The sequence below is a fragment of the Peromyscus eremicus genome, chromosome 3 (genome assembly GCF_949786415.1).
Source record: "Peromyscus eremicus chromosome 3, PerEre_H2_v1, whole genome shotgun sequence".
NCBI classification, from domain to species: domain Eukaryota; kingdom Metazoa; phylum Chordata; class Mammalia; order Rodentia; family Cricetidae; genus Peromyscus; species Peromyscus eremicus.
This window is the reverse complement of record NC_081418.1, coordinates 373,350-400,208: the sequence shown is the minus strand read 5'-3', so window position 1 is coordinate 400,208 and position 26,859 is coordinate 373,350. Positions and strand designations below refer to the sequence as shown.

Here is a 26,859-nt window from a genome sequence, read left to right as displayed (position 1 = left end):
AAAAAACTCAAATTTGTTTAGAATGTAAAATTACCCAGCCCCCCCAACACACACACCTCTGCCCCTCCCCCCAAAAAAAGTGTCCAGAGGCTGAGGAGATGCATCAGTGGTTAAGAGCACGTGCTGTTTTTGCAAAAGACCCAAGTTCAGTTCCCAGACGTGTCAGGCAACTCAACTACCTGCAAATCCAGCTCCAGTGAATCTGCGGCCCTCTTGTGGCCTTCTTGGGTACTTATACACATGTGTCATACATACATATATACATACATACATATAGATAAGTAAAAATAAAAACTATTCTTTGCAGGGCAGTGGTGGCGCACACCTTTAATCCCAGCACTCAGGAGGCCAGCCTGGTCTACAGAGTGAGATCCAGGACAGGCACCAAAACTACACAGAGAAACCCTGTCTCAAAAAACCAAAAAAAAAAAAAAAAAAAAAAACTATTCTTTTTTTTTTAAGTGTGTCCAAAACAGATCTTGTCTATGATTTCTTGGAGTAACATTTTAGCCAAACTAAACTCCTGATCCTCCTGCTTCTACCTCTCTCAAGTGCTAGAGTTGTGCATAAGCATGACCATCACACCGACCTTATGATGGGGATTTAAAAACAAAGTTAAGGGCCTGGAAAGGTGGCTCAGCACTTAAGAGCTTCTACAGAATCTAGGTTTTATCCCCAGCACCCACATGGCAGCTCAAAGCCATCTGTAACTCCAGTTCCAGAGGATCTAATGCCCTCTTCTGGCCTCCTTAGACATTAAAATTTTTTTTTTTTTTTTTGGTTTTTCGAGACAGGGTTTCTCTGTGTAGCTTTGCGCCTTTCCTGGAACTCACTTGGTAGCCCAGGCTGGCCTCGAACTCACAGAGATCCGCCTGGCTCTGCCTCCCGAGTGCTGGGATTAAAGGCGTGCGCCACCACTGCCCGGCGACATTAAAAAAAAATTTTTTTAAAAAAATTTTAATGTCAGAGCTTGCCAAAAGTATATGAAGCAATTAATTAAAGAGAATACTTTAACAGCTAAAACTATGCGCGCACACACACACACAATTATTTGGTTAATCTTCTGTTTCCCACAGCTGATGGAGAAAGTAGGCACTTCCTGATTTTCCATTCCAATTACCTGCAACCTGCTGCATACTTGACATGTACAATGAGACATTCAGAATATCTCAATCCATTATTGCTTCAAAATGTCACTTAAAAAAAAATCCTCTTGTTCAGTCAACAGAATTAACTTGCCGGGCAGTGGTGGCGCACGCCTTTAATCCCAGCACTCGGGAGGCAGAGCCAGGCGGATCTCTGTGAGTTCGAGGCCAGCCTGGGCTACCAAGTGAGTTCCAGGAAAGGCACAAAGCTACACAGAGAAACCCTACCTCCAAAAACAAAAAAAAGAATTAACTCATCTTTTCCTTAATTTCCACAGCACAACAAATACCTGCACCCCTATTTGCTAACATTCCATTTCATTTCACATCACTGTTAGTTGTTTACGTTCCTGTCCCTGTGAACAAGACATAAATCCCTCACTGCCACTAATTAGTTGACTAAGTTGCCATGACTAAAGCCTTCTGCAGGTTCCCCAGTGAAGCTCCTGGCCACTAAGTCCCACTCCACTTAACAGCTAGGAAACTTTTTGAAATGTCAATCTGGCACACGTGTTCTCCTCTTTGTGTGACCTCATCAGCAACTCCACTCACTGCTTACCATACTCTGCACCCCAACCTCACTAACTACTTAACATTCCAGGACTACAAATACACTATTGTACATCCCCATATGCTGACAACCACTCAGTACTGTTTCTGATGGAAGACTCAAGCCCTGCCTTCTCTTACTGTAGTTATTACTATTACTCGTTCTAAGACCCAGTTAGAGCACTCCTGGTTTCCAGAGTATTTTTAGATTATAGATTATATTCATAACATGTTAAGAATCATGCACAACATAGATCTAATAAAGAACAGTAATTCTGAAATCTACCGAAAATCTAGGGAAGTATTTACACTGTTAGAAAATAACTTTATACTATAGAAAGAGTGAGGAATTACTTAATAAGACTATAAAATATACCCATTAATGGAAGAGTAAGCAAATTATGGTGTATTTACTCAATGAAAGGCTCTAAAGCAATAAATGAATGAATGAATGGTACTACTTGGTCCATACAACATAGACAAGTCTGAAAAACAGATTAAGGGTTGGAAAAGCCACACATAAATGAAGTTCAAAAACAAGACAAAACTAATAGATCTTTTTTTTTACTTGTTTTGTTTTGTTTTGTTTTTTGAGACAGGATTTCTCTGTAACAGTCCTGGCTATCCTGGAACTAGCTCTGTAGACCAACTGGCCTCAAACTCACAGAGATTACTTGCCTCTGAGTGCTAGGGTTAAAGACGTGAGCCATCACTCCTGGCCCAAACTAATGAATTTAAAACAAAAGAGGGGACTGGAGACTGCTCAGTGGCTAAGAGCACTTGCTCTTCCAGAGAATCCAGGTTTGATTCCCAACACACACACATACACACACATACACACACACACACACACACACACACACACACACACACACACACACGGCAATTCACAACTGTTTGTAACTCCAGTTCCAGGGTACCAAATGGCCTCTCCTGACATCCCTGGACATGAGGCATGCATGTGGTACACATACATACATGCAAGCAAAACACTCATATACAGAAAATAAATCTTAAGAGAAAAAAAAACTAACAGATGCTGGCAAAGAGTACAGATGAGAAACCTTGTGCACACTGGGGTAATGTAAATATTAGTCCAGGCATGGAAAATAGTTTGAAGGGTCTTCAAAATAGTTGAACTACAATTATCATATGATCTAGCAATTCTATCACTACTTATTATCCTGAGAAAATTAAATCACTATGCCTGAAACATCTGCATTCCTGTGTTTACTACAGCACTATTTGTAACAGCCCAGAAACAGAAACAACCTAAGTGCCTAACAACCGATAAAAGGATAAAAAGTATGTACACAGTAGAATATTAAATCATAAAAATGACTGAACTCAGTCATCTGCAGCAAAACAGATGAAACTGGAGATCAGTACATTGAAATATGCCAAGCACAGAAAGACGAGCACTCATGATCTCACTCACACATGGAATTTTAAATGGTTGACCTCACAAACTTGAAAACAGAATATTTCCCAGGTGCGAAGGACAACCGAGAGTTACAAAAGAAAAAAGCCTGGTTAGGTATTAAGTCATTCTTGGGACCACAGATCTCAGGTGTGCTATGTACACTAACTACAGATAATAAAGATCATAAGGTGTGGCACACTTCCAAAAGCTAGGGACTTTTGAGTGTTTTTACAGTAACAAAATGGTAACTGTTTAAGTAAATATAGACATATATTTTGAGCCAGGGGTGATGATGCACATTCTTAATCCTAGCAAAGAGGTAGAGCTGGCAGATCTCTGAGTTCAAGGCCAACATGGTGTACAGAGCGAGTTCCAGAACAGCCAGGCCTACACAGAGAAACCCTGTCTCAAAAACAAAGACAGATACATTTAACCTGATTTTAACACACACAATCTATATAACACACAGAACCATGACATGGTACTTCATTAGTATGTACAAAAAAAACCCAACTTTTTAGCGTTATTTTTTATTTCATGTGTATGGGTGTTTTGTCTACCTGTATGACTCTGCACCAGGTCTGTAGTGCCCATAGAGGCCAGAAGACAATGTCAGATACCCTGGGAATGGAGTTATAGATAGTTATAAGCCACCCTATAGGTACTGGGAAATGAACCAGGGTCCTCTAGAAAGGCACTACGTGCTCGAGCCATCTCTCTGGCTCCCCAACTTGTACATATCCCCCTAAAAGGTAAACTTTTAGAAAAGATGGCTCAGTAGTCTACTGTTCTTACAGAGGACCCAGGTTCAGTTTCCAGTACCCACCCTGTGAACTATCTTTAAGTTCTCCAGAGGTTCCCAACACGATGTCCATGGGTTCATGTATGCATGTAGTACACATATGAACACTCAGGTATAAACACACTCATAAAAAAAAAAAATTGGGGGGCCGGGTGGTGGTGGCACACACCTTTAATCCCAGCACTGGGAGGCACTGTCAGGCGGATCTCTGTGAGTTTGAGGCCAGCCTGGGCTACAGAGTGAGATCCAGGACAGGCACCAAAACTATGCAGAAAAACCCTGTCTTGAAAAAAATATAAATAAAATAAATTTTAAAAAATTGGGAGGTAAATACAGGCCAGCAAGATGGCTCAATGGGTAAAGGTGCTCACTGTAAAAGCACAGTGACCTAAGTTCAATCCCCCCAGATCCCACTTAAAGGTATGAAAAAAGCAATCCAAAACCTTCTCTACCTCCACACACACCTATGGTCCAAATGTACACATACACATCACACACATATGCAGACACACATACACAAATAATAATCTTTTTTTTTTTTTTTTAAGAAACAGAGTCTCACTATGTAACCCAGACTGGCCTTGAACTCACAAAGATCTGTCTCTGACTCCTGAGTGCTGGGATTAAAGGTATGTACCACTATAACCAGCAGACCAAAAATTTTTTTAAGTAAATTTAAGGACTGGAGAGATAGTTCAGTTTGTTAAGTACTTACCTTGTAAGCATTTAGACCTGAGTACATTCCCAAAACCTACATTAAAAAAGAAAGAAGCTGGGCAGTGACTGCATACAACTGTAATCCCAGCACTCCAGAGCTAGAGACAGGAAGATCAGGAATTCAAGGACATCCTCAACTTGGAAGCAAGTTCATGGCAGCTTCAGTTACAGGAAACCTTGTCTCAAAAGCAGGGTGGGGGGCAAAAAGGGTGTTGCTAAGTGGTATGATGCATTGTTACCAAGCTAAGACCCTGTTTTCATGACAAGCACTCACAAAAAGAGAGGGGAAGCGGGAACTACTCACATAGGCAACACCAAGAACCTCAAAGATGTACAGAGAAGGTCCTGCTTGGATTTAATCCCTGGGACACAAAGAGACCAAGGTAGTTCACATAGCAAATTCCAGGCTATCAAGGACTACATGGGGAGATCCTGTCTCAACAACAACAACAACAAAAAAAAAAAAGGCACAGGGAGAAAAAAAAATATAAATGTCAAAAAGTTACATATTGATACTGTATAACTTTGTTTACTAACATTCTCAAAGTATCAAAACCATTAGTGCTTTACAGGGACTGCATGGGGAAGGGGTAGTAACAAGTGGGAAGTTTTAGCTGTAGTGATGAAGTTCTGCATATTTCTTATGATGATTACACAAATCCATATATGTAATAATATATGATAGCACTACACAGCAAAAAAGACACATGCAACAATTAGTGAAAGTCAAATACTTTTTAATTGCCATTTGTTTGTTTGCTTGTTTTAAGACAATATATCATTAACAAGCCCCAGCTGGCATGAAATACATCTTCCTCAGCCTCTGAAAAGCTAGCCCAGCTCCCAAGTAGATTTTACTTAGAGTATTTTATATAGGCTGGGAAGATGGCTCAGGGGGTAAAGACTTGAGTTTGAATTCCCAGAACTCAAGTAAACGCCAAACACAATGGTGCACATCAAGGGTGTGTGTGTATGTATGTGTTGTCAATGTCAATTTCCTACTTTGGCACTATTCTATAGTTTTTGTGGAACAGGGCCAAATGAAAGTACACAGGCAATTCCAGTATTTAAAAACAGTTTATGAGTCCAATTATTTCAAATTGAATTATTCTCAAGATTTTTAAAGTTTAAAAATACATTTATAACTCCTAATCAGAAACTACTCACATGACCAATAATGGTTGAATGGATAAATAAAATTCAATCAATATAATGGACTGTTACTCAGTAATAAAGAAGTGAAATGACAATGCAGGCTAGAACATGGATGAACCTTGAAAATATGTTAAATGAAAGAAACCCAAAACAAAGTCATATATATATATATATAGACAATATAATTATGGCTACACTACCTTGTATAAAAGGACCATAAATCAGGATGGGTAAAGCCCTGGGTTCCATCTCTAGCACCAAAACATTAAAACCATGGAGTTGTTTTTTTTGTTTGTTTGTTTGCTAAGATTTATTTATTATGTATGAATGTATGCCTGCACTCTAGAAGAGGGCACCAGATCTCATTGGATGGTTGCAACGTAGGTTGCTAGGAACTGAACTCAGGACCTCTGGAATAGCTGCCAATGCTCTTAACCACTAAGCCATCTTTCCAGCCCTAAAATCATGTTTAAGACTGTATCTCTCTGCTGCCCAGGATTATCATATACTCTAGGGTTTAAGAAATCTTCCTGTCTCTGCCTCCACAAAGCAGCTGGGTCTATAAGAGTATATACCACCACACCCAATTCTCTAAAAGATAATGTTTATACTTTATGAATTATATATCAATAAGTCATGTGGCTAGGAACACAGTCAATTGGCAGAGAATGTGCCTACCATTCATAAGGCTCTGCAGCTTGATCCCAGTGCCCCCCTCCAGAAGTATCAACAAATATGAGACCTTAAAAATATTTCATTTACAAGACAGATGTCTTGATGCAGGTTTGTGTGTCCAGCACTTTCAAGGTGGAGCCAAAAGGATTAATGCTAACTATACATTGAGTTTAAGGTCAGGCAAATTACATAAGACCATCTAAAAATTTTTTTAATTTCCTACATATACAAATGCCCTAGGGCAAAAATCCATGTGCTAAGAAATACAGCTTACACAGAAAATTCATGACTGAAGTATGATGGTGCATACCTGTAATCTCAACAATACCCAGGCTGCGGCAGGAGGATTATGAATCATGGAGACATTGTCATGCCCCAAAAAAGGGGAAGGGACAAAATCAAGTTAATGACTGAATTAAGTTGTAAATATAATTTAAGTTCTGAATTAAGCAGTAAATCTCTGCTACCTATACTCTCAAAGCAATAAAATTAACAATAAGCAAAGTATACTCATTGAAACAATGTAAAAAGATTAAAGTTTGACTCAACTAAGCAGAAAACATTCCTGACAATTACAAATTCTGAAGTACTAAAATTAACCTATTACCACAGCACAGAATCCCACACCTCATATCCTACAATATGGAGGTTGAAGCAAGAGGAACTCAATTCTGAGACCAGTCTGTACTATATAAATACTGGGGGAGAGGGCTGGAGAGATGGCTCAGAGGTTAAGAGCACTGCTTGCTCTTCCAAAGGTCCTGAGTTCAATTCCCAGTAACCACATGGTGGTTCACAACCATCTGTAATGAGAGCTGGTGCCCTCTTCTGGCCTGCAGCCATATATGCAGGCAGAACACTGTATACATAATAAATAAATAAACCCTTAATAAATAAATAAATACATACATACATACATACATACATACATACATACATACTGGGGGAGGGGCAGACACACCCTCAATCCATGAAAGTCTACAGAACTCAATGAACTAAAATTAACGAAAAGTCTGCCAGGTGGTGGTGGCTGGCGCATGCCTTTAATCCCAGCACTCCAGAGGCAGAGGCAGAGGCAGGTATATCTTTGCAAGTTGGTCTACAGAGAAACCTGTCTCAAAAAAAAAAAAAAAAAAGAAGAAGAAGAAGAAAGAAAGAAAGTCAGTTTGCATATAACATGGAAGTAATGACAAAAGTAGATCACACTGCATCAGGCCAGGCCCACTCAGTCAAGTCACTACCACAGTTTAAAATTAGTCTCCTCCAGACTTAAAATGCAAAAACAATAGCCATCAGGACACTGGAATGTTGATCCAAACAAGGCTGTGTGGTTCTAAACTGTCAGAGCAGTTTGTGAAAAGAGGAAGACCTCAAGACCTCCAGCTCCCTGAAGTCCCTTCTGTCCAACGCCATTCCTTCAACCTAGAAAGCTGCTCATTTATCATGTATTATTACTATAGACTAGCTCTGTTCTCACTCCCACCCCCATCCTCACAGTCAGCCAATGCGCTTCAGAGACCATCTTACCCAGATATATGCCTCCAATGACCTACACAACCCTATGTGTGTCATATCCACCTCTGAATCTATCACTTAACCACCATGTCCTTTGAGTTCATCACATAGCCCCAAACCACTCCCTCCTCCTCTTCATCCTAGCTTCTGCCCAAATGTCATTTCCTCAAAGTTGAAGTGGCTTCTGGTCCCTGGCTGCCTAGACTCAACCTAGCAGACAGCATGTTGTTTGCTACATCCCCATTTCATCTCAAAATGGTGATAAGAACAGCATCCACCTTACAGTGGGTCACAACATAGAAATGCATGCAAACAGCAAGCAATGACTGGCAGTGTACAAAAGTCATCTTATTAGTATTACTTAAAAGTTTTTGCCCTGCTTATCTGAAATTACCTTCTTGATGGCGCTCTTCAAAACTCCATAGATTTTTTTTCATTTTTATTTGTTTATTTTTTTCTATTATCAGCTTGATACAGTACAAATTCTTTTTTCCCCTTTTCTATTTTAATAAAAAGAAAAAAGGAAAAAAGTTATAACTAATATAAGAAAAACTATATACAAAAGTACAATAACTATATACCACATGTACAAACAACAAATACCTAAACAATGTCTAGTCCATTTGTATTTGACAAATTCAGAGAAAATAATTCCATTATCTATCCTATTTTGGTAAGTCCAAAATGTACCTGATTCACTTTCTATCCTAACTTTTTTTTTTTAATTTTATTTATTTTTATTTAATGTGCACTGATGTTTTGCCATGGGTGTCAGGTCCCCTGAAACGAATTACAGACAGTTGTGAGCTGCCATGTGGGTGCTGGGAATTGAACCCGGGTCCCCTGGAAGAGCAGTCAGTGCTCTTAGCCGCTAAGCCATCTCTCCAGCCCTTCTATCCTAACTTATATTACTAACAGAACTATCTTATAACTATCTTTCAAATTTATACACTTACACCTCTTTCACTTAGTGAGTTTCTTTTCTGAAATTCTTAACAAAGAAAACTATAACTATCTAATCTTCAACTATAACTAACTAATCTTCAACTCCCTCAGAGACCCAAGAGGGAAATATTACCTAATAAAAAATAAAAACAGGAAGTGCATGCAAGCAGCTTCCAGAAAAAATGTGAGTTGACAGAAACAGCCAGCTGCCTGGACAGTCACCTGAGGTTTCTCCACAGTGTTGGGGCATCATCTTCAGCCTATAGGCTTAGTGTATCTGACAGACTCATTTGTGAAATAGGATGTACACAAGGTCAACAGTTCGACCTCACATTTGGTGAGAGCAGTGCATGTACCAGAAACCCATGAATTCCATTAGTGTCGTATCATGATTCAGGATTTTAAATTCTGGAAATTGTTGATCAAAACTCCATAGATTTTAAGCTTCACAGACTACTACCATCATGTACAAAGCTCTCTCATCATCTTCTAAGGCACACAAATACATATTGAATACATAAATAATTATATCCAGCAATTATTTTCAAATAATAATATCTCAATTAAAAAAAAACTAAGTGAAAAGTCATACTTCACAATCACTGACTTGATCTGGGTTCTTACTGACAAACACCTATTATGTCAAGCCAGTTCATCCCATCATTAACTGTTGTTTTCCTTCAAACACAGCACACAATGGAAGAGACTGGCAAAGTGATATAAGATTAGATAAACTATGTGGCTATCCCTAACTATTTACATACCTACCACCAATCCAAACTATAGTAGAGCAAAGACCCTTGGCCATTATGAAAGACCCTGAAACAGGAAAATAATGAAATGCATGTTTATTCAATTAAAAATGCTTTTTCTATATGCACATGTAATATGCACACAGATGAATGTATGTTTATATGCAGAGAAAGAGATATCCTAAATAGTAGGGCCATGCTTTCTCAACTCCTTTCTGGTTTTTGTTTTTGTTTTTTTTTTTGGGGGGGGGTTGTTTTGGTTTGGTTTAGTTTTTGGTTTTTTGGTTTTTCCAGACAGGGTTTCTGTGGAACCCTGGCTGTCTTGGAACTCACTCTGTAGACCAGGCTGGCCTTGAACTCAGAGATCCACCTGCCTCTGTCTCAAGAATGCTAGGATTAAAGGCATGAGCCATCACAGAACAGCAATAGCACTAGTTTTTAGAAAGCATCTTAAACTAGCAGAAGCTGACAATGGGTTTCAATATTTTATACCCCGTATCTGGGCCAGGGAGATGTTTCAGAGGATAAATTAAAGGTGCTTATGACCATGCCTGACAACTGGAGTTTGATCCCCAGGTCCCACACATAGTTGAGATTCAACTCTTCAAAGGTGTTACTTGACATCCACAGGTGTCAGGGTTCTACACACCCAAATCCAAACACTTACAGAATAATAAAAACTTTTTTTCATTTTCAATTTTTATTTTCAAGTCTTTTTGCCTCCCAAGAAAAGATTTTTACGTAGATACCCACATCTTATGAAATCCTATAAATACAGTCTCATTATATTCAATTTTGAATGAAGACAATCCTGTTGTAAAATACCTCCACACTAGCAATGACTGCCAGTTTTCCTAGATAACATCAAATGGGAGGGAAATCCTCTAGGCTGCGACTAGGGCCAATAAGAGTTAACAACCACCACCATCACCTAGCTGAGGGATATCTCATTCCTTGCAAAATAAAAATAGACAGTATTTCGGGATTTTATTAAAGGCAATTTTGTTGTTCTCCATAGTGTCAAAGATACCACACACAGATTTCTTGCGCAAAAGGAAGAACAAAACAACCAATGTGAGTAAAGATATTGAAGAACTCTGGTCCGGCAAACCCAGAGAGGGAGGAAAGAGGAACACTCCCCTCAGAGCACCTAGCTCTCCGCGAAAGGCTTCTCCAGCAGCGGCCGCCCAACTGGGCTGCACGTCCAGAATGGAGGTGGCTGGAGCTGGCACATTTGAAATATCACTAGCTGATGGATTCAATCCGGAGCACCACGCGGGACCCGCCCGCGCACACGCCCACCGCCGGCTGCAGAGAGCGACCTAGGCGCAGCCGCAGCACGCAAGTAACGCTCGACCCAAGCAGAAAGTTTCGAATGAAAAACCCGAGAGCCGAAACGCACTGGTCTCGGAGCTGAAGTCGCCAGGAACACACCCGAGTCCAAACCACTTGACAAGCAGCTCGGGCTTTCAGCTGGATGGCCCAGGAGGGGCAGGGAGGAGGCAGAGGCGGCAGTGCACTGGCTCCCTCAGCCCAGGTGTCGCCTCCCTCCCTTGCTCACAATCTGACCGATGCGGGGCAGGGACCGGTGCGGATCGCAGGTGTGGATAAGGGTCGCGAGGTGCGGGGGGGAGTGCAGAGCTCTCAGGCCGCTGGGCCAGGTCGCAGCTCCGGAACCCGCGGCCGCGCGCCCCTCCCCCACCCCTCCCCCGCCGGGGCACGCAGAGCCGGCGCCGCGTCCCGGGAGACCCACAGCCCCGGTCCCGGGGACCAGGAAGCTCTGCTTGCGCGGTCGCAAGCAACCCTCAGCGGGGCGGGGCGGGGTAGGGCCCGAGCGCCGCGCGGACTCACTTTTTCGGATGTTTCTCTCTTTTCGGCCTCCGCTTTCGGGCCTGAATGGCCAGCACTGAGGAGAGAGAAGACACATTAACGGTCGGGCGGGCCGCCTGCGGGCCGCGAGGCGGGGCAGGGACCGCGCGCGCCGCTCACCTTTCCTGGAGCTCATTCCGACTCTGGGCAGCCCGGCGGGGCGCGGGGGAGGGGGTGCTCCGCGGCGGAGGCGGCAGCGACGCGACAACCAGCCGCACCGGGATGCAGCCTCCACTCGTTCGCCGGCCGAGGAGGCGGGAACCGCGCCTGCGCCGCCGCGGCCGCTCCCGCGGGGGCCAATGGGACCCGCCCCCGCGGCCCCGCCCCGCGGCCCCGCCCCCTCCTCACCTCCCGCGTGTAGGGGTCCGGACCCCGGCCGCGCCCTTTTGGGCGCAGCCCACCTGTGCAGAAAGGCGGCAGTGCACCCACGGCCTTCCGCGCCCAGCCTCCTACAGCCCGCCTCTGCCTTCTTTGCCCTACAGCCGCCGCAGGCCTCCCGCTCCTGGGCACCAGGCCCAACCGCGCGACCCTTCTTCCCAGCTCCGCACCCGGGCCGGTCGTGCTGCACGCCTCTCCAGGAGCCCTTCCTTGACCAGCGCCCTCGCGGGTCTCGCACCACCTCTCTTCCCGCGGCCTCTTCTCTCCTTTTGCGCCTCTACGTCTTTGCATTCCCATGAGCGTGGCCTTCTCCTCTCCGGCAAGCGTGGAAAAGGCACAAGACCAAGAGCTGGAGAACCTGGGTCCTTGAGTGTGTGACCTTGGAGAAGTGATTTCCTCTCTCTCTCCTTTTCCTACTCCTCCAAGACTGCATGAGTTTAGTGAATGAAAAGATGCACATAGCTTGAAAGGAAAGTTTGGCGCATGAAGCCCAGTTTTCTAGATACCATGAGATGAAAACTTAAAACTAGAATCATGTAAAGCAGTTCTTTTTCTTCCTCCTACAATGTAGAAACTGAACCCTAAATAGGTCAAACAGTTCTATCAGTCCTTATCCCTATTCAGGCCTGGCTGGTTTCTCTTTCCATCTTCCCAGGCTGCCTAAGATGTGAATCAAGCTGACTGGCACATAGTTATCACTTCAGTGTTCTCTTGTCTCTTTAAACAATTACAATATCTTTGGAAGATACACGTCCTGAGCATTGAGTCCTTCTTTGGTTACAACTGTATCATCATTTGAGTCTTACAAGGCCACTTTGAATTTGAAGAGATTTTACTTTTTCCATTTTTTATTTTAAAAAATATCAAACATGCTGTGATCAGCACTATTAACCCGCACTATTAACCCACATTCATTAGGTTTTTTTTGTTCTCTATGTGTGTGCATGGTTTATTTTGCAGAATCATTCAGTAGTTTGTAGACTCTGTTACTCTCAACCCCTAAACATTTCATCGCCTATCTGCTAGAGGATCAAAGATATTTTTCTACATAACCAGAATGTCCTTATCACTCCCAAGAAAATCCAATACTGTCTATGTATAATTTACAAGGCATTGTTCCCTTTTCTGAAATATTCCAATAAAATCTATTTGATGACATTTTTTCCAATCCAAGATCATTAGTTGCTGTTAGCACTCTTGCCTTTGCTTTAAACTATGTTTAGAATAATCGGTGGGGCCCTACCTAGGTTCTTTCCCGGATACCAGAAAAAGAAAAATCCCTGTTTGAGACTTTTTTTTTCCTTGATGGGCTCCTGAGTATAATTATTTTTATTTTTTTTTAATTTTTAATTTGCAATACAATTCAGTTCTACATATCAGCCACGGATTCCCTTGTTCTTCCCCCTCCCACCCCCCTCACCTTTCCCCCAGCCTACCCCCCATTCCCATCTCCTCCAGGCCAAAGCCTTCCCCACAGACTGAGATCAACCTGGTAGACTCAGTCCAGGTAGGTCCAGTCCCCTCCTCCCAGGCCGAGCCAAGCGACCCTGCATAGGCCCCAGGTTTCAAACAGCCAACTCATGCAATGAGCACAGGACCCAGTCCCACTGCCTGGATGCCTCCCAAACAGATCAGGCCAATCAACTGTCTCACCCACTCAGAGGGCCTGATCCAGTTGGTGACCCCTCAGCCATTGGTTCATAGTTCATGTGTTTCCGTTTGTTTGGCTATTTGTCCCTGTGTTTTATCCAACCTTGGTCTCAACAATTCTTGCTCATATAAACCCTCCTCATTCTCGCTAATTGGACTCCCAGAGATCCACCCGGGGCCTAGTCATGGATCTCTGCATCCAGATCCCTCAGTAGTTGGATGAGGTTTCTAGCATGACAATTGGGGTGTTTGGGAGACTTTTTTGAGACTAGTTTCATGGTGTCTGTAAGGCTGGTCTTGAGTTTACAATATCTAACTGCACATTTGCTTAAGGCCTTGGCTTCTCAAGTACAAGGAAGACAGTCATGAACCATAAACAGTGACTATTTTGAAGACTAGTTCTGTTTTGCAAATGTTTCTCAGTTTGGTTTTTGTTTGCCTAGTACTACAGTCAAATTCAATAATTTATCAAGTGCACTATATAAATGATGTATGTCTGTCTCAGTGCATCAAGCTAAGATTTCATCCATTCAATCATTTCTCCAGGAAAAAAGATAACTTTTCCCTTTGTATTAAAAAATAGTCTATATTTTAAAGGGGGAGTGGTAAAGGACTTGCATAGACATTTCTTCAAAGACATGAAACTGGCCAACGAGTACATAACAAGATGTTCAAAATCATTAATCATTATGGACGTGCAAAGCAAAATAAAAGGAGATCCCACTTGACACCTGGCATGACCACATTATTTAAAATAGAAAATACAAAGTCGCCGGGCAGTGGTGGCGCACGCCTTTAATTCCAGCACTCGGGAGGCAGAGCCAGGCAGATCTCTGTGAGTTCGAGGCCAGCCTGGGCTACAGAGTGAGTTCCAGGAAAGGTGCAAAGCTACACAGAGAAACCCTGTCTCAAAAAAAACAGAAAAAAAGAAAGACAAGACAAGACCAAGTCAAGCACAGTGGTGCACACCTTTGATTGAAGCACTAAGGAGACTGAAGTAGGAGTGTTGCCTTAACAGCCCAGGCTGCATAGAACATACCAGGATAGCCTCACCTACATAGCATGATCCTAACTCAAAAAAAAAAAAAAAAAAAAAGAAGAAGAAGAAGAAAGTGGGGAGGGGAGCTAGGAATATAGCTTAGAAGTAGAATGTTTATCACAGTGCCCTCCCCAGGTTCACTTCCCAGCTACCAGAAAGAGAAAAGAAAAGAGAAAAAGAGGAAAGAAAAGGAAAGAAAGGAGAGGAAAGAAAAGCCCACCCCCAGAGACACACTTCCTCCAATACAACCTCCTAATCTTCTAATCCTTTCAAAGAGTTCCACTCCCCAGTGGCTATGTATATGAGCCTATGGGGACCATTCTTATTCAAACCATCACAATCCACTCCCTGCCCACCATGGGCTTGTAACCATATTATAACACAAAAAATGTATTCAATCTTTCAAAAGTCTCTATAGTCTATCATGGTCTCAACAGTGTTTATATATCCGAAGTCTTCTGAGATTCATGACAATTTCATAACCCCCTACAAAATCAGAATGAAAGAGCAAATTACTTACAACATACAGTGACACAGGATATACATTACTGTTCTAGCCGGACGGTGGTGGCTCACGCCTTTAATCCCAGCACTTGGGAGGCAGAGGCAGGTGGATCTTTGTGAGTTTGAGGCCAGCCTGGTCTACAGAGCGAGATCCAGGAAAAGGCGCAAAGCTACACAGAGAAACCCTGTCTCAAAAAACAAAAAAAAAAAAAAATTACTGTTCTAAAGGCAAAGAAAGGGAACATAGTGAGGAAATAACTGGGTCAAAGCAAGACTGAAACCCAACAGAGCAAACTCCAAACTCTGATGCCAAAGCACTCTTGAGAGCTCCAACTCCTTTTAGCTTTGTTGACTGCAACACACTTCTCTCTCTTGGGCTGGCCTACACCTGGTCTACATCTATTCTTGGCAGGTATCCCACAACTCTGGCATCTCTAAAATCTTGGGGTCTCCAATAAAATCTAGGCTTCACTTTCACAGCTTCACCCAATGGCCTTTCCAGGCCTCCATGCAAGGGCTCTTCTGACATACACCTGGTCTCAGCAGCTTTCCTTAGCCCCAAAGGGAGATTCTAAAAACCCTTTTTTTGTATCCTTGACTCTAAAGCCAGAACCATGTGAACAAAACTGCTAGATTAATCTGTTTGCTGGAACTGGAACCTGGCCCCCTTCTTCAATTACATTTGCCTCAACTTTCTGTTGTTGATAGTTTCCTTCACTGCTTAAGCTTTTCTTTCATTCCTTTTCACAAGTTGGAAGCTTAGCTGGGTGGAGTCCTGCCCTGAAATCACTGGGGTGGGGGGGAGGGCAGGGGAGGCAAAACAGCTTGACCACACAGTTCCCATGACAGGCTTAGAAGCCCACTGCTTCTGGTAGGCAACCCCTGGACCCAGGAAAAGCCATAAGCTGACCCCACCCAAGGAGGTCCTGCATCTAAGAGGAAATACCTGACATTCCAAACATTCCCTATACCCCTAGACAAATGTCAGCCAACCAGGGTCCTGAACCATGGAAATCCCCTCACCCCAACCTCTGCTATGATAAAAACCCCACCCTGCCTGGGCTCTGGGATCTCTGTTCTCACTACTGTGTCAGACAGGGAGTCCAAGCTCCGAGCTTGAAAATAAAGGCTCTTTGCTTTTACATATGGGATTCGATCTCTGTAGTGGTCTTTTGGGGGTCCCCGAAATCTGGGCATAACAATCACTATTCCCTTTATTCCATTTAGCATCAAGCTTTTCTTTAAACTTCTTATCTCCTTGAGTACAAGATTTGGCTGCAACATCACCTTTCCTGGTCCTCCTTTCTCATCAAATTGTACATTTTTTATTTCTCTTTGTCCAGCTTATCTTTTTATTATAGACCTGCATAAGAATGACGACAAATAACCACATGACTGCTGTGGGATACCTTTCTGTACACTGTGAACATATGTTGCTCTGATTGGTTGATAAATAAAGTCATTTGGCCTATGGCAAGTCAGGTTACTGCTAAGTGGGAAATTGAGGAGACAGGAAGAAGAGAGGCAGAGGAGAGCAAGATGCCAGCACTGCCAGGAGAAGCAAGATGTGAAAGTACCAGTGAGCCACGGCCATGTGACAACTTATAGATGAATAGAAATGGGTTAATTTAAGTTATAAGAGCTAGCTAGCAAGAAGCCTGCCATAGGCCATGTAGTTGGTGATTAATATTAAGCCTCTGAATGATTTTATAATTTATATAAGCCTCTTTATAATTTTATATGCATCAGTGGGACCTTGGACCAGAGAAACCTTCTGACTACTAGATTGTCTTGAAATCTCTTCTGTTAATCCCATTAATTTAGCCTCAGGCATGATTTTAGGACAAGGGCAAAAAGCAGCCATATCCTTTACCAAAATATCACAAGAATGGTGTCTAGGCCACTCATTAACATTCTTCCCTTCAGAAACCTCTGGAATTAAGCTGTTAAAATTTACATTGCTCTGAGCACTACTGTCTTTCATGCTCCTTCAAGAATGGCCTATTAAACCCTGCTTAAGTGGTCAACTGCTTTTCTAGTCCAAAGTCCCAAAGTCTTCCATAGTCCTCCAAACAAAACCATGGCCAGGCCCTATCACAGCTGATATTAAACTCCTGCTCTTCTAGCCTCTGCCTCCCAGTGTCTGGAATTATAGGCATGCACCAACACCACCTAGCTTTTATTTATTTTTTGATGCTTAAACTGTGTCAAATTTGGCCAAGTAAACCCTGTAGCCTTGTAGTGTTCTTTGGACATTATTTGTTTGGTTACTTAGCACCTCTTTCTGGCTTGCCCTAATGCGATCTCAGAAACAGGCATATCTCTACTCTTACATTTTCCTAGGAGATGATTAGAAGCTTGAAATAAACAAGATCTGAATTTGAAAATAGTTTCTTGGGCCTGGAGAGATGGCTCAGAGGTTAAGAGCACCGACTGCTCTTCCAGAGGTCCTGAGTTCAATTCCCAGCATCCACATGGTGGCTCACAACCATCTGTAATGAGATCTAGCACGCTCTTCTGTATACATAATAAATAAATAAATTTTAAAAAAATAGTTTCTTTTATTATTTTAATTATTTTATTAACAATTTATATGACTTTTTTTTTCTTTTTTTGGTGGTGGTTGTGGGGTTTGAGACAGGGTTTCTCTGTGTAGTTTTGGTGCCTGTCCTGGATCTCACTCTATAGACCAGGCTGGCCTCAAACTCACAGTGATCCACCTGGCTCTGCCTCCTGAGTGCTGGGACTAAAGGCATGCATCACCACTGCCCAGCAATGACCATTTTATTTAGTGTAAGTTGTTTAACCATGTAACTTGACTACTTAAAACATACACTTTAATAATTTTTAGTATATTCTCAAGGTTGGAGAACCATCATCAAAGTCTGGTTTCATTGTTTGTTTGGTTTTTGATTTTTTGAGACAGGGTTTTTTTCTACATAGTCTTGAAAGGTGTCCTAGAACTCACTATGTAGACCACACTAGCCTCAAACTCACATAGATCCACCTGAGTGCTGGGATTAAAGGTGTGCACCACCATGCCCAGCTAAAATCTAATTTTTAAACTAGGTCACTGAAGCATAGTGATACACAACAGTCATCCCAACATTTGTAAGGCAGAAGCAAGAAGATTATCACAAGTTCAAGGCCAACTTCATCTGCAGAATGTGTTCTGTCAGAGATACATAGCTAGACTTTGTCTCAAAAAAATATAAATAAATAAATAGGTAAAAATAAACGGTCGCAGCAAAGACGACTCAGTGGGTTAAGGCATTGCTGACCAGACTGGTGACCTTAGTTCCACCCAAGGACTCACATGGTAGAAGGAGGAAACCAATTCCCAATAGTTGTCCTCTGCCCACACACATACACATTAAATAAAGTAACAAAATTTTAAATAAATAAAATTTAAAATAAGTGAACCATGTTGGTTCCCCCTAAAAGAACTCCACCCTGTTAGCATTCCTCTCCATTCCTCCTACCAATTAGGCAAGCCCTCATTCAGTTCCTGTATCTATGGACCCATCTGGACTGGAGAGTTAAAATAAATAGAAATCATAGGACATGTGGCCTTTGGTGACTTGATTCTTTTATTTAGCCTAACATTGAAATCTCTCTGCTATTTAATGTCTGTAGAACTTTTCAAGTTTATTGTAATATCTGGGAAATGGAAATAATATCAATCCTCACAGGTTAGTAACATAATCAAAAGAGTAAGTCTTCAATGAGCACTAATTATAAAGTTAACTGGGAGCTGCGTGTGATGGTGCACATTTTGAACTGCAGCACTTAGGCTTCAAAATCAGGAAGATAAGAGCTTCTGAAAGTTGGCACATACCCAGATCTGCTTATCATATCTTTTACATTCAATTTTGTTTGTTTGTTTATTTATTTATTTTGTTTTTTTGAGACAGGATTTTTCTGTATTGCTCTGGCTGTCCTGGAATCTGTAGACCAGGCTGGCCTCGAACTCACAGAGATCCGCCTGCCTCTGACTCCCTAGTGTTGGGATTAAAGGCATGTGCCACCACAGTCCAGCTTAATTTTTTAAATTTATTATTATTTATTCATATATATATATGAAAGTGAGTGCAACATGTGTGCAGGTTCCCACAGAATCCAAAAGAGGGCATTGGATGCCTTGGAGTTGGAGTTACAGGAGGATATGAAACAGCCAACATGGATGTTGGGAGATCAGCTTGGGTCTTCTGCAAGAACAGTGCATTCTTAGCTGCTGAGCCATGTCTTAGCCCTGACTCTATTGTTAAATGCTCACCAAATCACTCTTATAACAGGTATTATTTAAGTACTGTGTCTATTGCAGTCAAGGAAGCATAGGAAAATCTCCCACCCTTAGGGAACCTAACTCTCCTGCCAGAAGACAAAAACCAAAAGATGTGAATATGTAATGTACTATGTGGATGGTAGGGTCTTATCTTTGTTTGGTTGGTTGGTTTTGTTGTTGTTGTTTCACATGGGTACTAAAGATTGAACCCAGGACCTTGTATGCATGCTATACAAGCACACGTCCACTCAGCTATACCCCCTGACCTAAACATTTTTATGAAAAAATAATAAAGCAAAGGAGGTTGAGCAGATGAAAGAAACAAGGAAAGCAACCAAAATTGAGCATTGTGACTCACCTCCATATTCCCAGTACTGGGATCAGAGGTAAATATTGAAACAAAAGGAATGTCACAGGTTCAAATCAGTCTGGACTACGCAGTGACTTCTAGGCCAGCCTAAGCTACACAACTCTAGACTTTATACAAAATAAGAGCAGAGCCAGAAAGATAGCTCAGCGGGTAAAAGTCCTTGCCACACAGACCAGACTCCTTGAGTTAGATCGCCAGAACCCACAATGAAGGTTGAATGAAAAAACTTACTCTGGAAAGTTGTCCTCTGATTCCATAAGTACACTGTGGCACATGTGCATCTGTGCACCCACTTGCATGAGTGTGCACGAATGCACACACACACACACACACACACACACACACACACATAGACACACAAAAAAAAAACCAAAACCACACACACATCTCTTGAGAAGATGGTCTTGATTGAAATGTTAACAGTTAATGAAAGTCCTTTGAGGTTTCTTACCAGGTATTTCTACTTCTCTAAGTTCAGAGAGGCCTATACTCGTATCTAGAATATTTATAAATGGCTTTGAATTTAATGAATTAAAATACACCAAATTCATCATTGACTTTATACGTATCAGATACTGCAAAAAAATAATACAAATTTACACCTAATATTTGCTGATTTAAAAATTAAACATTTCTTCTAGGTATATCACAGTTCAGAATGACATATTTATTTACATACTTTTTTAGGTTTATTTATTTTACTTTATGTGTATGAAGGTTTTACCTGCATGCATGTATATATACCACATGCATGCTGGTTGAATCCTCTAGAATTAGGGTTACTGATGATTGAGAGCCACCATGTGGGAATCAAACCAGGATCCTCTCCTAAAGTAATGTGCTCTTAACTGCCAATCCATCTGTGGGGTTTGGAAAAAAAAAAACCCAAAGGGACTGATACTATTAGGAAGTATGGTTTTGTTGAAGTGGGTGTGCCCTTGTTGGAGGAAGTGTGTCACTGTGGAGGTGGGCTTTGAGGTCTCATAGATGCTGAAGCCACACTCAGTTTCTCAGACCACTTCCTGTTGCCTACTTGTCAAGATGTAGGAATCTCAGCATCTCCAGCACCATGTCTGCTTGTATGCTACCATGTCTCACCATAATGATAATGGACTAAACCTCTGAAACTGTACAAGAGCCACCCCAATTAAATGTTTTCCTTTATAAGAGTTGCTATGGCCATGGTGTCTCTTCACAGCAATAGGAATCCTAATTAAAACAGAAGTTCATATTGGGGACTAGAATATTTCTGTGATAGTCTGGATCATGTCTTTGTTTGGAGTAATATGAACTTTGAGAGTTTGGGTTAGGAAAGAAATGGAATGCTTTAAGTGGGACTTGATGGGCCCATACTAGTAGGAGCTCAGAAGAGAGTGGTGGTGACGGGGATTTGAACTGGGAGCCTTGCTAAAGAGGTTTCATAGGGCAAGAACTTTAGAATGTGGCCTAGAGACATTCTTGTGATACTTCGGTGAAAAATGTGGCTGCCTTTTGCCTTTGTCCCAAGAGTCTGTCTGAAGCTAAAATGAAGAGATTTGGATTAACTTGATTAGCAGAGGAAATCTCAAAGCAGCCTAGTATAGACTCTGTTATATGGTTATTGGTGGTAACTCTAATTAAGATTTATAATGAAAAGGAGCAAGCTGAACAAGGAAAAATACAAGATGGAGAACAATTTGAGGAGAAAAGAAGCACCAGGAAGTGGAATGGAGCTAAATCCTGTGTTCAAGGAGATAAACAGATTAAGAACTGGAATATAGAGAGTGATGACCTCAGGAAAAGATCCTACCCAGCTGTTTCCAAATTGTGAAAAGGAATTAAAGAAAAGCTTAGAGTCAGGTGTGATGGGGCACATCTTTAAACCCAGAACTCCAGAGGCAGAGGATGGCAGATCTCTGAGTTTAAGGCCAGCCTAGCCTACAGATCCAGTTTTAAGACAGCCAAGCTTAGGCAGTGAAGGAAACCATTGAAAACAGAAAGCTAGTAAAGATATACTTGAACAAGGGGGCCATGGTCCAGCCCCAGCAAGAAGCAGAACTTGGCAGCTTTGGCCACATGCTGACTTTAGAGTTAAGGACAAAATAAACAGGTTATGGAATTTGCCTCTGCAACTAAGAAAAGCCACAGAGGCCAGGCATGTGTCAGAAGTGTCCCTGAATGGAAGCTATTGTGTGAAGCTGTTAAGTTGAAGCCTGGATTGCCTCGGAGATCCCAAGATGTTGGAGATGCTAGAGTCATGGGATATGTGCTGAGGAGAGCTGCTAACAGGAAATGGAACCAGCCCCAGAGAAAGAAGTATGTTGCAGTCAACAAAACTGAAAGGAGTTGGTGATCTGGAGAGCGTTTTAACATCAGACATAGAGGTGCAGAGTCTGGAGTTTGCCCAGGTGGTTTTCAGTCTTGCTGTGGTCCAGTATTTTCTCACTATGCTCCCTTCACTATATTTTGGAATGGTAGTGTATATCCTGTGCCATTATGTGTTGGAAGTATGTGATTTGCTTTTTGATTTTGATTTTATAGGGGATTACAGTTAAGAGATTGAATGATTCTCAGAAGAGACTTTGAACTGTAGACTTTTAAATAAGTTTGAGATTGTTACATATTATGGGGACTTGTATATATATACAAGCACTCTGGAGCTTGAGGCAGGAGCACCAGGAATTGAAGATTTCATTTGCATCATAGTAAATTTGAGGGAAATTATGCTGCATGAGTCTTGTCCTAAAGGAAAGAAAAGAAAGGAGGAAAGGAAAGGAAGAGAGAGAGAGAGAGAGAGAGAGAGAGAGAGAGAGAGAGAGAGAGAGGAAGAAAGGAAGAAAGAAAGAAAGAAAGAAAGAAAGAAAGAAAGAAAGAAAGAAAGAAAGAAAAAGAAAAGAAAAATCAGTCCTACAAGATGGCTGAGCTTAAGGGCACCTGCCACCACCAAGCTTGACAACCTGAGCTGGCTGCACATGGAGATCTGCTAGTTGTCCTTTGACCTCCATATGTGTGCCATGGCATGGGCACATTGCTGGCCTCAATAAAAATGTAATAAAAAAATTTTAATTTTTTTTTAGGTTTTTTTCTTTTTATTTATTTATTTATTTTTCTTTCTTTCTTTTCTTTTTTTTTAATGACGAATGCCATTTATTGAAGGAGGGAGGAGGTCTTAAATACAGGCTTACAGCACAATGGGAGAACCCCGGAGGGCAGAAGTTCACTACCGATGTTTTACAATCTTGCATCTAAGCTGTTAATGCCCATTATGCAGGATACACAGACAAGGAACTTCTTATGGGGACTTTTGAAGTTGGACTGAATGCATTTTTGCGTTATGATATGGCTATAAGCTTTGGGGGCAAGGGAGTGGAATGTAGTGGTTTGAAAAGAAAATGGCCCCAAAGGGAGTGGTACTATTAGTGGGTGTGGCCTTGTTCGATGAAATGTGTCACTGTGGTAGTGGGCTTTGGGGTCTCATATATGCTGAAGACACACCCAGTGTCTCAGGCCACTTCCTGTTGCCTGCTAGTCAAGATGTAGGAATCTCAGCTTCTTCTCCAGCACCATGTCTGCCACCATGTCCCATCATGATGATAATGGACTGAAGCTCTGAACTGTAAACCACCCAATTAAATGTTTTCCTTTATAAGAGTTGCCATCATCTTGGTGTGTCTTCACTCCCTAAGACACCATGTCTCCAGTCTCCTTACAAATGACATTTTAAAAGAGAAAAAAATTGAGAAAGTCGCACTATGTACAGCCCTACTTCACCTGGAACTCACTATGTAGACCAAGCTGCCCTTAAACTCAACAGAAATTTGTCTGCCTCCATGCTGGGATTTAAAGTATGTACCACCATACCCAAACAAAAGGAAAATATTTTTTTCTGAGTATGATTTGTATTTCTATCCTACAATTCATTTATTGATTCATATACAAGTTAGTATAATGGATATAGTTAAGAATGAATAGCCAGGCAGTGGTAGCACATGCCTTTAATTCCAGCACTCAAGAGGCAGAAGTAGGCAGATTTCTGAGTTTGAGGCCAGCCTGGCCTATATATGGAGTTCCAGTACAGCCAGGGCTACCCAGAGGAACCTTCTCTTGAAAAAACAAACAAAAAGAATGGATGGAAAGTATTCATTTTAGAGTGTAAAACTCAGGACATCTACATAATATTGAAGTTCAGGACACAAGCAGACCTCTTTCCCCTAGCCTAGCACAATGAAATTCAAGACATTACATTAAAAATGTTCCATTTTTAACAAATTTAATAGAAAATGAAAGGAACATTGTAAAACCATTTTCACTCTGCTATTTCCAAGTGGAGTCATTAAATAATGATGTGTATTGAAAGGTTTTTTTGTTTGTTTGTTTGTTTTTTGGTTTTTCGAGACAGGGTTTCTCTGTGTAGCTTTGCGCCTTTCCTGGAACTCACTTTGGAGACCAGGCTGGCCTCGAACTCACAGAGATCCGCCTGGCTCTGCCTCCTGAGTGCTGGGATTAAAGGCGTGTGCCACCACCGCCCAGCTTAAAAGGTATTTTTAATATATGATGGAATTGAAAAAGCCTTGAGGGTTCATATAATTCATCTAGGGGCCTTAATGGATGAGAACCTAGGTTCCTTCCTAAGTTCTTCTAATTCTTAGGAAGATCTCTTCATCTCTATTCCATGATTTCTATTGTGAGGCTTATACCTGTATTGTTTGTTTGTTTGTTTTGTTTTGTTTTTTCGAGACTATTGTGGAATATTACTTTAACTGTGTAAAGGTGTGTTACATTTGTTTATGCCGCATTTGTTTAGGTATGTAAAGATGTGTTGCATTTGTTTTATCTTGCCTGCCTAAGGCACCTAATTGGTCCCCCCTAAAAAAGCTGAACGGCCAATAGCTAGGCAGAGGACGAATAGATGGAGCTGGAAGGCAGAGAGAATAAGTAGGAGGAGGAATCTAGGAGGGAAGAGAACGAGAGAGATACCCGGGGCCAGAAGCCAGGCAGGTGCCAGACAGACAGACACGGAAGAAGCAGTAAAGTAGGACATACAGAATGAAAGGTAAAAAGCCCTGAGGCAAAATGCAGATAAAGAGAAACAGGTTAAATTAAGTTATAAGAGTTAGTGGGAGAAGCATAAAAAAAGGCTGAGCATTCATAACTAATAATAAGTCTCTTTGTCATGATTTTGGGGCTGGTGGTCTGAGAAAGCCTGCTACAGAGACAGGGCTTATCTGTGTAGCCTTGGCTGTCCTGGAACTTATTATGTCATTGGAGAGTATTTCCCAGTAACACCGACACCATCAAAACAGCAGTGTGACAGACAGATGTTAGTGCAGGGACAGCAGAGGCAGACCACTAATTCCTATGCTACTTTTCCTTTTAGCACCTGAGGAAGCTTGAATAAGATGTCTGTCTGTGCCTCAGTTTCCTAACCTGCCAACTGCAGGCAGCACTATTATCTACCTGTAAATTTGATAATGAATTAATTCACATATACACTAAAAAATTCACTTGAAGAACACTGGGTGTGGTTGTACTTACATATAATCACAGCACTTGGGAGGGCTGAGGCAGAGGGATAAGTGTTTTCAAGGCTAGCCTAGTGTACATAATGAAAACATGTCTCGGCCGGGCGGTGGTGGCTCACACCTTTAATCCCAGCACTCAGGAGGCAGAGCCAGGCGGATCTCTGTGAGTTCGAGGCCAGCCTGGTCTCCAAAGCGAGTTCCAGGAAAGGCGCAAAGCTACATACACAGAGAAACCCTGTCTCGAAAAACCAAAAAAAAAAAAAAAGAAAGAAAACATGTCTCAAGACAACCAACCAACCTACCACAACGAAAATTTGGAGAAGTATCTAATTATGTTTGTTCTGAAGGTTAAATCAGTGCATACAACATTTAGGAAGTGTCCATGCATTCAGTAACTATTAGCTAGTCTTATACATTTACACATAGGCATTATGGGATGTATTAGGTATCTGTATCTATTGCTACATACATCTCTTCTAAATTTATCATTTTAAACAACAAATATTTAGGGTTCAAAGTAGAGCTCAGAGGCTGAGAGGCTGAATGTGTGCAAAACCCTCGGTTTGAACACACGGACTACCTTGGTAGCACACACAGACTACCCTCCCCCCCCAAAAAATCCTAAAATTAAACAGTAAATACTTAATCATCTCACAGATTCTGTGGTCTGGGAGTGGAGGGACAGCTCAGCTGATGAGATGAGATGTCACTGGGGGCTGCAGTCATCTGAGGACTCGACAGAGGCTGGAAACTCTGTTCCTAAGATGGCTCATTCACATGGCTGTTAATAGGAGACTTCAGATCCTAACAGGCTTTGTCTCCTTCTCACAGCCTAGATCTCTCCATAGGGCTGCTGAACTGGCTGGCTTTCTCCATAGCAAGTGACCCAAGAGGGAACAAGGAAGAAACTATAATGCCTTTTATGACCTACCCTCAGAAGTCACAATCCATCATTTCCGCCAGATTCTATACAAAAGCAAATGCAGTGTGCTCAAAGGAAGAGAAAAAAAAACCCTCTGCTTCTTTTTTGGGTGATGGGAATTGAACCTAGGGCCTCACAAATACTAGGGAAGCACTCTACTACTTTACTTTATTTCCAGTCCACCCCACCCTAACACCTCTTTTTTTCAACCAACAAGATCTCTTAGAGGCTGGTCTCAACATTACTATGTAACCAAGGCTGACCTTAAACTCTTACTAGTCCTCTCCTTGCCATGTGTGTGGCACTACAGGTACGGTCCATCATGCCAGACACCCGTGTCTTCCTCATCTTTTTCTTCTTTCCTTTGTTTTATTTTGAGACAGAGTTTCATGTAGCCCAGATTGGTCTGGAACTTGCAATGGGTCACAGGCTGACCTTAACTCACAGTGATTCTCCTGTCTTAGCATCTTGATGAACTACCATCCTCCTTATCATCTTTCCTCCCCCTTATAAAGAAAATAAGCTTAAGCTCAGGCTCATGCCTATGATCTCAACACTCAGCTCTCAGGAAGCAAGGCTGAGGCAAAACGACTGCCATGAGTGTGAGCTCAGCGTAGGCCACGGAATGAAACTTGGTGCCTCCCAAGAAAAAGAAGAAATGAA

At 41.9% G+C, this 26,859-nt stretch overlaps 1 protein-coding gene across 10 annotated transcripts in view; it reads right to left on the bottom strand.

The window, feature by feature from the left end:
• Srpk2 (SRSF protein kinase 2) overlaps positions 1-26,166 on the bottom strand; it is a 218,734-nt gene extending 192,568 nt beyond the window's left edge. For 6 of the 10 annotated variants that reach the window (XM_059257199.1, XM_059257196.1, XM_059257202.1 and 3 more), the window contains exon 1: positions 25,930-26,166. Coding sequence is in view for 7 of the 10 variants with exons in the window: in XM_059257196.1 (XP_059113179.1) it covers positions 25,930-26,000 (71 nt within the window). In the remaining 3 variants the exon portion in view is untranslated. Of the gene's footprint in view, positions 1-11,529; positions 11,585-11,667; positions 11,799-25,929 lie in introns of those variants that run through there. The other 4 variants (XM_059257206.1, XM_059257197.1, XM_059257200.1 and 1 more) reach the window with 4 other exon arrangements.
• Between the last annotated feature and the right edge of the window lie 693 nt (positions 26,167-26,859).